General features: G+C 43.6%; 1 protein-coding gene across 1 annotated transcript in view; it reads left to right on the top strand.

Annotated features, from left to right (window-relative positions):
* Positions 1-11,312, top strand: part of FLVCR2 (FLVCR heme transporter 2) — a 100,488-nt gene extending 89,176 nt beyond the window's left edge. The window contains exons 6-10 of the mRNA XM_007941349.1: positions 1,244-1,354; positions 3,131-3,236; positions 3,350-3,461; positions 4,013-4,068; positions 11,241-11,312. Coding sequence (XP_007939540.1) covers positions 1,244-1,354; positions 3,131-3,236; positions 3,350-3,461; positions 4,013-4,068; positions 11,241-11,312 — 457 coding nt within the window. The remainder of the gene's footprint in view (positions 1-1,243; positions 1,355-3,130; positions 3,237-3,349; positions 3,462-4,012; positions 4,069-11,240) is intronic.
* Positions 11,313-14,949: the final 3,637 nt, after the last annotated feature.

The raw sequence follows: 14,949 nt of genomic DNA, 5'->3' as shown, positions 1-14,949 counted from the left end.
CTTTGAAAACTCTGACCTTGAGCTTTTCCAAACATGCAGCCCCATAGTGTGTTGTTATTCCTGTGTGCAATACTAGGAAGAGCACAGGTTTTAACTCGCAACTTGGCCATATACTCAAATGGTGAATTTGAACAAGAAACTTAACTGGTCTGAGCCTCATTTCCTCATTTGTAAAATTGGGGATAGGCATACGTTTCTTGCAGGGCTTTTGTAAAGATTGTGTAAAATACTGAGTGCATGGAAAGTGCTTAACACAATTTTTGGCACCCAATAAATGTATTTGTTTGATATAACTATAATGTGTCACTCTGCTGGTGCCCCCACTGTATTTTCTGGCTTCAGGCTTTGAGTCTTCATCACCTGAGTCCTGATGTTTGTAGCAGGAGGACAGAGTTGTGTAGAGCCTGTGCCTTCAGTAAGCAGTGTTAGCGTTTGCAGAAGGAGTCAGGGCAGCAGCAGAGTCCACAGTGGGCTTTGTGGGAAGAGAAGTGCATGGAGGAACACAAGCAAGGGGGAGCCTGAAGGGGAAACCAGAGCATTGCTGGTGGTCTGAGGAGACTGGCAAAGGGGAATGTCACAGGGAAGGGAGGCAAGTTCTCAGTTTGGCTTTGGAGTCAAGCACTTAGTTCAGAGCTGAAGAACGTTCTCTTTTAGTCCCTGCTGTCCAGGGCATAGTAGTTGAGATTCAACATGAAAGACTGTGCTGGGCCTATGTAAGGAGCAACAGGAAGAACTCACAGATGACAGAGACAATCTAAAGATCACTCCCCAGCATTGTCGTGGGGTCTTGGGAAAAAGCAAACAAGCCAAGTTGGATGGCTTCTGGAGTAGTCCTGCATATCACTGCCACTTAAGCACAGTTGGTGTTTGTCCTGGTTTTTTTTGATTGGAAGTTGGGGGAAGAAAGGGCTGTGCCTATGGGTGGGATATGGCAAGTCAAGGGGCAGTTTGGTCTGGTTGAGAGGGTTCTGCTGAAAGAGAACACACATCCAGCAAGATAGCTTTATGCTCTCCTGGTCTTTCTCTTTGTAGCAGTGACCACAAAATAATTTAATAATTCTTTGCGCGATCATCGGTTCAGTGTCCATCACCCCATCAACAGAAAGTTCTGAGGGCACATTCCCAGCACATGGCAGAGAGTTTGATACAGAGCAGATATCCAATAATACTTGTGTAATGAGTGAATGAATGATGCCAGTAAAGTCAAAGTAGTGTAACTCAATTTCTTTGCCTCTTCTTGTAGGGAGACAACCCTGGTGGTATATATCATGACTTTGGTGGGCATGGTGGTGTACACCTTGACCTTGAACTTGGGACACCTGTGGGTAGTGTTCATCACAGCTGGCACATTGGGGTAAGTTTCACCATACATCTGTTTAAGTGGGAAACACCATTCCATTGCTCTTAGATCTGCCAACATCGTAGGAAGCAATATTAATCCTCCTACTGACCTCTGGAGATGTGGACATGGTACCCAGGGTTCTTGTTTACTTGTAGCACTTTAAAAGGCAGTCTGGCACTTCCAGGCCCCTCTCAGCTGTTAGGATGGAGTGGAGCACAGACCTCTGGGAGGCTAAGAATATTTAGAGGCTTTTCCCTGAGCCAACATGGGGTCATAGAAAGTACACAGGGCTTGGAATCAGAAACTCTAGGTCCTGGTCTTAGTTCTGCTGCTATCTCTCTGTTAGACTACAGACATGTCACTTAACTACTCTGAACCTGTTTCCTCATCTGTTCATAAAGAAGATGGTGCCTGCCTCATAAAGTTGTTGGAAGGATTAAGGGATAAAACATGTGAAGGAAGCAAGAAGTGAGGTGGTGCTGATGTAAGATGTTAGACTTAGAATTTTCTAGACTTGTTCTATGAAGAAGCACAGGAAATTACACCCCTTTCACAGGTCTCTGCTCAGCTCCCCCTCCCAGTTATTTTCCTGTGGGCAGTGCATGAGTGTGTGTGTGTGTGTGAGTGTTAGTGTGTGTATGTTTATGAGAGAGAGAATGAGTAGAAACAGACAGACACAGCTCTTGCACTCAGTCCTTCTTAGCCTGCTACTCTCTGAAGGCAGATAAGGAGGACGCTGAGCTCCTCCTTCCAGGTACTAGAGAGTCATGGAGATACTGTTCAATATCCAGTATCTTAGTGATCTAGTGCTGCTATAAAAGAAGTAACACAGTGGATGGCTTTCAACAAACAGACATTTATTTTCTTACAGCGTTGTTGTTGTCATTTGCCGTCAAGTCAGACCTGACTCATAGCGACCCCTCCTTCGGTTTCCAAGGCAGAATCACTACAGAAGCAGATTGCCCAACCTTCCTTCCGAGGAGTGGGTTTGAACTGCCAGCCTTCTGGTTAGCAGTCAAGTGCCTTAGGTATTATGCTAATTTAGGGTACTGGCTCTTGTTGTTATATGCTGTTGACTCGTCTCTGACTCGTAGCGACCCTATGTACAACAGAACGAAATACTGCCCAGTCCTGTGCCAGCCAAAACGAGCTTTAGGGGAATGCTTTCTCTCTCTGTGAGCTCTGGTGGAAGGTCCTTGTCTCTTTGAGCTTCTGCTCCTGGGCAATCTTTATGTGGCTTGGCATCTCTCTTCTCCCATCTTTGCTTCTTTCACTTGGTTGTTTAATCTCTTTTATATCTCAAAAGAGATTGACTTAAACACACCTTAACCTAATCTCCTGTGTCATTAATATCACAAAGATAATTCCTCCCAAATTGGATTATAACTATAAGCATAGAGGTTAGGATTTACAACACGTATTTTTGGGAGACACAATTCAATCCATATCATCCACTACCAGCATAAGGCCTGTGTACACAAGACACAGAAACCTCTCAGCTGAAGGTTAAACATACCAGGCAATGCATGCCTTCTGTAAATGCTGACCCTGTTGGTCATTAGCGGCTAGATACAGAAGCAGGGAACCCTGGAGGACCCCTAAGCATGAGGCCTTCATGTGGTCTTCTGGGGTGTCTTCCTTTTCTTGGAATAGCCATGTAGTTCAAGGCACTGGCATGTCTTGACGGGAAGAAAGGAAACAACAAAAGCAGTTTCAAGGGAAGAGGTGGACTCCCCATCCTTGTTCTGGGAGTTTGCCATCCCCTTATTTCTGTGGTCTGACTTTTAGCTTCTTTATGACTGGCTATCTCCCTCTGGGATTTGAGTTTGCTGTGGAGTTGACATATCCTGAATCAGAAGGCATATCATCTGGCCTACTCAACATGTCTGCCCAGGTAGGACTCTTATTTCCTTGCCTGGCTTGGCGTGGTATTATGGTGGGTTTCTTAGCCCCATGGGCTAGTTGGCTGGACTCTGGTTTGTATTCTTTCTTTCTTGTGCCTTCCAGGTATTTGGGATCATCTTCACCATCTCCCAGGGCCAGATTATTGACAACTATGGAACCACACCAGGGAACATCTTCCTATGTGTGTTCCTCACACTTGGAGTGGCTCTCACTGGTGAGTTGGGGCTTGAGAGCAAGAATGAGGTTGGGCTTCTCATGGGCAAGGCTGCTGGCAATAGGGGACCCCAGTGTATTGGTTGGTTGTACAGATGGGGAAGCACATGTAGAGGGACAGATGGGAGGACTTGTTAGGTAATTCGTTTGGGAGGCAGTAACATGGCCTGGTGGAATGACCATGGGCTTGGAGCCAAAAGGCCCATGTTTGAATCCAAAACTGGGACAATGACCTAGAGTCACATGACCCTGAGCAACTGATCAAATTCTGAGAGCCTCAGTTTTCTTACCTATGAAATGAAGATTGTTGTGAAGATTAGAGCAATATATGCAAAATTCCTGGCAAATGTAAATGACCCATAAACAAGGCCCAGTGTCATTATGTTGTTAAGGATACAGTGACTAAGTTGGCTGATGGTGCCCAGTTCCCTTGAATATCTGAAGTAGGTTTGGGATACCTGTGGCCTTTAGGAAAATGATGAACTTGACCAGTGATCTGCTTGATGACTCTGTTGTCTTTCTTGCTCTTCCTCCTTAATCCCTGGATGTCAGCATTCATCAGGGCAGATCTCCGAAGACAAAAAGCAAACAAAGAAACTCCTGAGAATGTGAGTATGTGGGAGTATGATGGGGCTGAGATCTGAGTCTCAGGCTTTTGTTGAGGATGTAGCAACATGGGAGGAGGTAGGGGAATTCCCAAAGTGGACTTGTTTTGTGATGACTGTGAGAACAGCTCAGCTCTCACAAGCATGCCACCCAGAGTTTTTCCTCAGTGACAGTCTTGGCATTGCATTTCTGCTGCCCCTCCCTGGGCTGTTCTCTGGTGGGAAACAGTAGCAGGGCCTGCCTCCCTGGCTTTCCTTGCACCACTGTTGTCACAGTATGCTGAGCAGCAACCACCCCTTGGATCCTGAGCCAAGGCCAGAGGTCAGTGGCTGGAGAGGAAAGGTAGGAGCTTGAGCACTGTGTCTTGGTAGCAAGGGAGAGGACCAGGAGTTTGATCTGGAACAGTAAAGTGTTTCCCATCAGCTGGGAACCATTTTGACCAAAATGTTAAATATAAATCTGAGAAAATAAAAAGAAATTCAAATCTAAGAAGTGTAAGTGGAATATTTTAATGCATTTTATTGAAATATAATTTATGTACAGTGACATACACAGAACTAAAGTGGCATGGAACAATGGATTTTTTTTTTTTTTTTTTGCAGTGTTCTGTCCCCACCCCTCCCACCGCTGGCAACCAACAAAGAAAGTTTCCCTCCATATATAAACCTTTCCTTGACCCTCTACAACAACAAACTAGTACTATATTTGTTCTTCTGTGATTGACTTATTTCACTTAGCATAATGTCCTCCACGTTCATCCACGTTATACAGTGTTTTGCAGACTCTACATTATTCTTTAGTGCTGCATAGCATTCCATTGTGTGTATGACTCTAGTGTGGTCATCCACTCTTCCACTGATGGGCATATAGGTTGTTCCCATCTTTTTGCTATTGTAAATAGTGCTGCGATGAACATGTTGTTGTTGTTGTTATGTGCTGTCAAGTTGGACCCGACTCATAGTGACCCCTCCTTGGGTTTCCGAGGCAGTATCACTACGGAAGTAGATTGCCCCATCTTCCTTCCAAGGAGTGGCTGGTAGGCAGTCAAGTGCCTCAGCCACTATGCTACCAGAGCTCCTGCGATGAACATAGGTGTGCTTATATCTGTTCCTGTCCTGGCTCTCACTTCTCTAGGATATACCTAGTAATAGGATTGCTGGGTCAAATGGTATCTCCAATTCCAGCTTTCCAAGGAATCGCCATACTGCTTTCCACAGTGGTTGTATCACTTCACGGTCCCACCAGCAGTGTATGAGTGTCCCAATCTCTCCATGTCTTGACCAGCATTTGTTATTTTCTGTCTCGATGAACCTTGCCATGAGTGCTGGGGGTGAGATGGTATCTCACTGTTGTTTTGATTTGCATCTCTCTGATGGCCAGTGATCGGGAGCATATCCTCCTGTATTTGCTGGCTACCTGAATATCCTCCTTGAAGTGTCTATTCATGTCTTCTGCCCATTTTTCAATTGGATTGTTAATTCCTTTGCTGTTGAGGCACTGGAGTTTTCTATGTATCTTAGAGATAAGTCCCTTACGAGATACGTAATTATCAACAAATATGAATTTATTGCTGTCATTTTTGTTACGTGCTTTTTCGTGGTGCTGATTTCTTTGTTCCATATAATTTTCTGTGCTGAGCTCGTTTTGTTTATGAATTGTGTTATCACTTCCTTCATTGCTGTTGTTTTAATATTTGCTAAATATTTGTGCTGGTCCTCTTTTTTATTGTGATATGAAGGTTTATCATTTTTTTCTTTGAGGTTACCCTGTGATTTATAGTTTTTTTTCCCCAAGTTCAGACTATCTTACAGTTGTCTTGACTTCCCTACCATTTAGAAGTTCTGTAACTACACAGTTTTTCCCCTCTTCTTGGTTTGTAGTTGTCCTCATTTGTCCAATTGGTGTCTCTGGTTCCCTGTTTACAATCTTGTAGGCTTATTTCCTTTGGATACTTCCCTAGCTGGGTTAGTTTCTGGGTTATATCATCATGTGTGTTAATGGTCAGTTGTTGTTGCTGCTCTTACTTCTCTGTCCAAAGGACTCCCTTCAGCATCACTTGTAAGTTGGTCTGGTTTTAACAAATTCCCTTAATTTCTCCTTATCTGGAAATGTCTTAATTTCACCATCATATTTGAGGGACAGATTTGCTGAGTACGTAATTCTTGGTTGGAAATTTTTCTCTTTCAGGGTCATCCCTTTGTCTTCTTGCCTGCATGGTTTCTGCCAAGAAATCTGAGCTTAGTCTTATTGGTTGCCCCTTGTAGGTAACTTTTCATTTTTCCTGTGCTGCTTTCAAGATTCTTTGTCTTTGGTTTTGGTGAGTTTGATGATGATATGTTTTGGTGATTTTCTTTTGGGGTCTATCCTGTTTGGGGTTTGTCAGACTTCTTGAATGCATATATTCTCATTTTTCATTATACCAGGTAAATTCTCTTCCAACAAATGTTCAACAATTTGCTCTGTGGTTTTGTCTCTTTCTGTTCTGGAATTCTGATGATACGTAGATTATTCCTTTTGATGGTATCCCACGTGAACCTTATGCTGTCTTCATTTTGTTTTGATCTTTTTTCTGATTGATCACTTTCTAAATAAGTATCAAGATATTTGCAATCTATTTATTATATATTTCAATCTCACTAATTCTGTTTTCCATCGATTCAATTCTACTCCTTTATCCATTCAATATCTTATCTATTTCTGAAAATTTAGTACTAATTTTCTGGATTTCTATGTGTGGATTTTGTATCATTTCTAATTTTTCATTTATTTTGTCATTTTGTTCTTGTATTGTCTTTCTAAATTGTTCTAGGGTTTTCTCTGTGTTTTCCTCAATTCTGTCAGTGTTTTCCTTGATCTATCTCTCCATTTGTTGAAGATACCTAAATATAATTCTTTTGAATTCCTTATCAGGGAGTTCCAATGCTGCATCTTTCTCAGGGATGTATTTTGGGTCTGTATTCTGGCCTCTTGTTTTCCCTGCTTTATCTTTCTTCTTTGTGTGCACTGTGATGCTTTGTTGTCTCTGAGGCATTATGATGTTTTTGTGTTTATATTTAATTGGTGATTGTATGTTGAAGTGACCTGCTCACGATTTTTGTTTTCTTTGGATTTTATCTAAGTAAGCAGGGTACTGTGCTCCTGTATTCAGTACTGGCAGCACTTATACACTTACCACCTGTCTCCTTTCCCGTTGTCAGCCTCCCGTATGTCCCTGCCATCCTTGGCAAATGGAGCTTATTCTTAGGTCCCTGGAATCTGAATGAGAATGCTGTCCTGTCACTTTAAAATCCAAAATGGCCACCACTTGTAAAGATTCAAAATGGCTGCACCCTCGGTCACTTTAAATATCCAAAATGGCCACTGCCACTTGTAAACACTCAAAATGGCTGCACCCTCCGGACAGTGGAAAGTCCACAGCTCAGGTTGTCTCCCTCCTTGCTGTTTCCCTTCCTAGTCAAAGGCCACCAGTGCAGTCATCCCTGCAGCCCTTGGCAACCAGGGCTGATCTTTAGGTCAATTCTCAGACCCCAACACCACTTGGAAATATTCAGGCTGTTGGTCCCATCAGAGTAGCTGACAGTCCACTACTCCAATCGTCTCCATACTCACTGTTTTCATTCAGGGTTTTCCACTAGTTGGCACCTAATCCACTTCTGTATGCTTCCTTTCAAAGCTCAGGGCTCCAGGTTTATCTTCTGTATCTTTGTCAATTGGTTTCTTTTTTCTTTGTTGAAGAGGGTCTGTGTAGCTTGTCTGCCTATTCCTCCATCTTACCAGAAGTCTCAGAATATTTCTTTTTCCTTTTTTTTTTAAGTCATCTTTTTTTTTTTTTTTTTTTAAATAACAGGTAATACATGTTCTTTGTAAAAAACTACAAAATACAGAAAAGTGTACAGAATGGGAAAAATAAATCACTTTCTAGTCGCATCATCTAGACATGAAATGCTGTTGTTTTTTCATTTATTTATGCATGTCTGTGTGGGTTGTCATGAATCAGAGCCAACTTGATGGAAACTAACAACAACAACATATCCACATATAATATATATGTGAATGCATATGCATCTACCTATGTGTATGCATATATATATTTCTTTTTAACAAAAATAGAATCCTACTTGATCTGCCTTTTTCCTTAAAATACTATGAACATTTTACCAGGCTACTAGTCTTTTCTCACATAGTTTTAATGAATGCAGTGTTCCATTATATGGATAAACTTGACTTGTTTAACTATTTTCTTATTCATGGCCATTAAGGTTGTTTCCAATGGTTATTAACAAAATTATGAGTAATGACTTGGAAGCTAAATCTTTGTGTCTGTTGAAGTACAGTATTTCCTTGAGAAATGGATCAGTGGTCATACACATTTTTAAGGCTGTTGATGAATGCTGCTGTACTACTACCTGGAGAAAGGCAATACCATCATGTTACACTGCTATTGTTGTTGTTTGCCGTTGAGTCGGCCCCGACTCATAGCGACCCCTCCTTTGGTTTCCGAGGCAGTATCACTACGGAAGTAGGATTGCCCAACCTTCCTTCCGAGGAGTGGCTGGTGGGTTTGAACCGCCAGCCTTCTGGTGAGCAGTCAAGTGCCTTAGGCACTATGCTACCAGAGCTCCTACACTGCTATTAGCAGTGTGTAAGTACGTCAATGCTATCATTTTGTGAAACTTTTGCCAATATTCTAAGCCAAAAATGGTATCTGAAAGATATTTTTAGTGTTTTACAGATATAATTTGGCAGATTGATGATAACCTTTAGTTTTTCACTATTTGACTTCTGATATCACAGGCAGCAGCAGGTAGTATGTGTGAGGAGGAGCCTAGGACAGGAAGTTCACTGGGGAGGTAGAAGAGGCCTTACAACAGGGGGGAAATTCTCTAGAATGGTGTGGGGTCCATGGCATGGCCACTGGGGAGGTAAGATTTCCCCTGAGCCATGTATAAGGAGACATACTGACTTGGTGCACTTTGGGAGAAGGTGACTGTAATAAAACAAAATAGATTTCTGTTGAAAAGTTTTCCATGTGGAGTGGGATGGGTATTTTGTCAGGTGACATGAAGTTTTGCTCTGTAATCTGTTTACTTTGACAGATAAAGGCAAACAAGAAGAAAGTAAGAAATGACCTATAATCCTACCACCTAGAGATAACCTAGTAACATTTTGCTCTGTTTTCCAGTGTTGTTTTCTATGGGCATGTGTGTGAACATTTGATTTCCTAACCCACTTGTTAACTTAAGAAGCATAGCTTGGCAACCTTTGTACATCATTACAACAGACCACAATCTCATGTCAACATATAGACATTTCCATCTCCCCTTGTTCAGTATTTAGGTGGTTCTAAAATATTTCTCTACCCCAGATAGTGCGAGGATGAAATCATTATTCTTGCAGCCAGATCCTTGTGCACCTGGACCAGGTTTATTCATCAGGACTGGAGTTGTGGGCTCAGTGTGGGGTTTTGAAAATCGCACTGAGTAGGAATGCTCAGTTGTCTGCATCCCTGGATAACTCACTGTACTTCCTGGAAGCATCTGTGGACGTTTGGTGTGGGGAGAAGGGTCTACTCTGAGTCCTCAGAATCCCGCTGGGGCTGACACCAGCATAGGAGCCAAGGCTGTCACAGAGCATCCCTGCTCTGGAGGCCTGTCACTTACACACTTGGTGGTGGTAAGTGTAACTCAGAGACCTGCACACACATTCCCTGCCAGAGCCTAGTGAAGATAGAGCCCACAGCATCACGATCTTGGCTAGATCTGCTTTTTCTAATCAATGAGGTATGGATAGTTTTGATAAAAACAGGAGAGATTCTGGGAAAGGGGTAATAACTGACCTTCACTGTCAAAATCTTCCTGGTTTAGGTTTCCAGTATTTTTCTAATTGGAAGTTCTTGGCCACGAAGACAAAACTAACCTGTGTTCTAGGTTTCTGTGGTTTCACGGTGATGTCTTTGGAGGAAGTGTGTGTGTGAGAGTGAGTACTGATTTAGATAGGAATGAAGGTTCCCCATACCTGGGAGCCAAAACCAAGCTGACCTGGTGCCAAAAGTTAGCAAGACTGAAACACTAAAGAATAATGTAGATTCTACAAAACACTGCATAACATGGATGAACTTGGAGGATATTATGCTGAGTGACATAAGTCAATCATAGAAGGACCAATACTGTATTAGTTCACTATTGTAAAAAGTCAAGGAAAGGTTTATATATGGAAGGAAACTTTCTTTGTTGGTTACGCGGGGGGCGGGGAGGGGAAGAGAGGGAACACTGCAAAATAAAATAATAATAAAATAATAAAAGAATAGGAAGGCCACATTCATACAGCTCCTGCCATGGACTGGTCCCTAGACGCTTCCTGGGGAAGAGAGTACCAGTGTCCATTTGGCCCTGCACACTCCTCAGCCCTTGAGTGGCACTGGCTATATACAGTGTTATGCCTGCACCCAAGGCTTACCTGATAACTGGAAGAACCCTTGATGTTGCAAGCAAAGTGCTTCTTAAAACAACAGTGTGTACCTAGGAGCCCCATAGGATAATTTCCAATTCATATTTAGTTCCAAACTCATCTGATGAGTATGACTCAGAAGACTGTTCCCTGTAAACTAATCCAATGCCGCCTTTCCCAAGAAATCCAAACTGACCCAATGTCTTTTTTCCTACAAATAAAGTTTATGTATGCAAGTATGCATCCTCTTTGTAAAACATTTCTCTGTTGGATCTATACACATTATCTGAACATCCTGGGGGCTGCTTCCAAAAGGGGGAATTTTGAGGGAGTCGCAGAGTTGTTAGTCCTTGGGGCAGTTACTGAATGATTAGCCCAGGCAAGTTCCAGGTCGTCAGAATGGGGACAGAGAGTGGGCTTTGTGGTTTCAATTCTGAGAGTGTGGCTGGGTCAGTGGCTTTCAGACTGGATGTTTCATGATGACAGTGGCATCACAGAAAGCTGGCTTTGTTTCTCACTGATGACACTGAGATGCTGTGTGTGTAGAATGGGGAGCGTGTTTCTAGCAGGGTCAGTTGCTTCATGTTCTTCATTCCTTTTGGAGGGTGCTGAGTGGCCTCTGGCTCTCCTGTTTCCCACTGTTGAGAGTTAGGGCCAGTTGCTTCAGCCAGGATGGAGTCCCGTGCCTCTAGACACCCTAAGTGGTGCTGCTTGTCTTTCCTTGTAGAAACCGCAGGAGGAGGAGGAGGACAGCACTACCAGCAAAGCGCGGGCTACTATATCGGAGGAGCATCTCTGAGAGAACACGGTGGTGGCGACTCAGGGAACACCAAGAACACCATGACCTCATCATCCAGTGTAGCTTTCACTCCAACACAAAGATCTTTGCTGGAGCAGTTTTTGGAGAGAACCAGCTGGAATATTTGTGCTTGGACAGTGATGCCTGTCCCTCCTGGAACCCTTCAAGAGCTTGGATGGTTTAGTTTGGGAAAATTGTACCCTTTCATGAAATGCAGATTCAGTCCCCACCCCCACCCCCTTTTGGGGTTAAGGGAGCTGGTGTTGGGAAAGGCTGATGGAGAATATTAGAGTCAAGATCCTGACCTGGTCCCTTGCCTTCCCTCTTCAGCTCCATCCCTCATGGAGAAGTCTGAAAAATGATCACAGGAAGAAAGCCTATCCGGGATATAACTTTTTCTAGTGCCTTAGGACCCTCACAGGAAGCCTGGTTCTAAAGCTACGGTGGCTGAGGTCATCATCCTGGGGCATCAGGCCGACTGCTAAGGTTCTGTGGAGGGAAGGCACCATGAGAACAACTCCTTCAAATCTCTTGGGCCTCAGTTCTCCTGGCCTAATGTTGGCATCTGTTTTTAAACTGCTTTCCTAAGAGCTGATCAAAACAAACATCAATAAATTTGACAAAACTCTGGTATGGCTTGAAGGAGAAATGGATCGGCTAGGTGCCTAGGGGAGACCCTGGGTGGTGCAAACAGTTAAGGTGCATGACTACTAGCCAAAAAAGTTGGCAGTTCAAACTCACCCCAAAGGCACCTTGGAAGACAGACTGGACAATCTGCTTCCAAAAGGTCACAGCCATTGGAAACCCTATGGAGCAGTTCTACTCTGTGCACAGGGTCGCCGTGAATTGGAATTGACTCAACTGACAACTAACAAGTGCCCAGGTGTGTGATGGTGCTGGGTTACCACCTGAGTGTGCCTGTGCACTTCCACACCTGGGAACTCTGCTGGCTTGATTTGGGAATGGGGAGGTTAGTTTTTACAAATCCTTGCCCATGGACTTGTGTCATTTAGTGACTCCTGATGCCTTCATCAGGATCACTGCCTTGGGAGACTCTTTCCTAAAGTCCTCAGCCTAAGTGTGGCAAATCCCAGCCAACTTACTCTTAACTTATAGTGAAAACCAATCTGGGTTCTTTCTACCCTGAGAAATCCAAAGCTGCTTCTGAGAGATGGAAGAGTACAAAAGAGGACCCTTGACATGGGAATTGTGAGCCTGCTTGAAGTAAGTATATCCTACTTCTGGGTGGGAACAGTATTTGCACACCCAACCCAACCCACCCCCTCCCACCAATCATTTTGATCAGACGTTCTAAATGTAAAGGAATTCCCTCTAAACCAATTCAAACTCAAAGCTAAACTCACTGCCATTGAGTTGGATCCGATTCATAGTGACCCCTCCATGGGTTTCCGAGGTGGTATCACTACGGAAATAGATTGCTCAATCTTCCTTTCAAGGAGTGGCTGGTGGGTTTGAACCGCCAGCTTTCTAGGTTAGCAGTGAAATGCCTTAGACATTATAGCACCAGAGCTCCCAAACCAACTCAAGCTGACCAGCTGACCTCTTTTCCAGCCTCGCAGCCTGTCTGGCTCTACTCATGGGCTTTGGTGCTTTCTCCTGACAATAACAGGGAGGCGAGTGCCTGGAGCTGCTGAAATCATGACCACTAATGCTGCCTTGGGAGCTCTGGTAGCATAGTGGCTAAGACACTTGCCTGCTAACCAGACGGCTGGCGGTTCAAACCCACCAGCCACTCCTCGGAAGGAAGGCTGGGCAATCCTACTTCCATAGTGATACTGCCTCGGAAACCCAAGGAGGGGTCGCTATGAGTCGGGTTTGACTCAACGGCACATAACAACAACAACAATGCTGCCTTGCTGCAGTCACTGCCTTGGCCTCAGCCCCTCAGGGCACCCTGCACTGGCTGCAGTGACTGATGAGAACCAATTTTGTGTGTATGTATATAGACATGAGCAACAAACCAGGGGTGTGTATGTAATAAAAGTTCATGCTCTGGGTTAGGGGAATGAGTTAGGGGTAGGCAAGAGGTGGAGAAGTGTGACTGACTTTGATAAAGAGAATGATGTGTATTTTCAAACTCTTTGAATATATTAACAAAATGTTTACTGAATCCATTGTTTTATTTTAAAATAGTAATTTGTATTTTCTATTTGTAATGCCAGATATTTTAAGGCAATAAAACACTCTCAAGGTGGTCTGCTTTGTCACTGTTGGGTCAGAGATGGCTCCAGGACATTATCACACAATTATCAGGACAAGATGTGGGACTTGACAGCACATAACAACAACAACAACAACAACAACAAAGATGTGGGAAAGTGTTGGAGGGAGGGATGGGAAGGCCAGGACTAGACCAGGAGCTCCTGTGGCCTTCCATAAAAGAAGGTTCTCTGTTTACATAGATGTGACCATCCTGGTCAGTGATTTTTCTAAAGCATGGGTTGTTTAAGTTAGTCTGCCCACGTAGGGAACTGCAACTCAACATCCATCATGGGGTCCTGACCTCTTTCCATACTGTGTACACATGTAGATGGTTCACCAGAATGTGACTGCTGATGACAGCCCACTGTTAAGTTTCTGGCCGTGCCTCAAAAGTGGGCTGGTGTTTGTTCTATGATCATTCCAGTCCACACAGGCTTGATCTGGCCCAAGTCCCCCAGCTCGAGTCCAGCAGCTGTGGTTCTGCTTGCTTCTCTTCTGGACTGTCCTACTTACTGCAGCTCCTCCCTTCCCAATCATGCTAACCTTATAGCTGTATGCCGGTATGTTTTCTGTATATTTCCTCCTAAAAGATGCACCGTGCCTGTGGCATGCTGGCATTGTATGTTAGCCATTCTTGGCTGGAAAGAGGTAATATGCTTTTTCTTTAAATCATGTGGGGAGGAAGCCAAGCCTGGGCTGGGAAGACAGTATCTGTAGCGTCTGCTACATACTTTACCTATGCTATCCTTTGGGATCTTGCCTTTATTTATCTGCAGACACATACTTAGAGCACTCAAATTGTTTTGTGCTTTCATTTACTTTTTTTTTTCTTAAGTAGCCTCAATGGATCTACACTGAAATGCTAACTGTCTGTAGATCACTGCCATTCTTTTTTGCCTCCTTACAATAGTTGGTGAGTAAGGAAGACAGTTCCAACCACAGAGCTATCTTTCTAGATGTAGTGTTGTGGGACCATGAGCCCTGGAATTGCTGCAACCACTTATAGCACCATGAAGGAAGCATCTGAGGATGAAGGCAACACAGAGAGGAGGGCAGAGAATTAGAGCTGGAGCCCCCATCAAACCATTCCTGAAGTCTATTATCTTTTTAACTTCACAGTTGTGTGAGCCAATGTTATCATCATTGTTTAAGCTAGCTTAAGGTACATTTTGTTCCTTTCACCTAAAGAGCCTTAACTGATAGAGAATTCACGATGCATTTAAGTATAAATGCCAAGCTTCCTACCCTGGCCTTACATGGCCCATCTCCCTTTCTCATCTTATCTCCTTCCTTTCATTTCCTAACTCTTCACCGCACTGTATGTATATAGACATGATCTTATTTCTGCTCCTTGAACAAGACTCTTTCCACCTTCCAGTTTCTGATCCTTCTGCCTGAAATGCTAGCTTTGTCT

The sequence above is a fragment of the Orycteropus afer genome, unplaced genomic scaffold (genome assembly GCF_000298275.1).
Source record: "Orycteropus afer afer isolate SDZICR_OR568_19922 unplaced genomic scaffold, OryAfe1.0 scaffold00079, whole genome shotgun sequence".
NCBI classification, from domain to species: domain Eukaryota; kingdom Metazoa; phylum Chordata; class Mammalia; order Tubulidentata; family Orycteropodidae; genus Orycteropus; species Orycteropus afer.
This window is presented reverse-complemented; position numbering and strand designations above follow the sequence as displayed.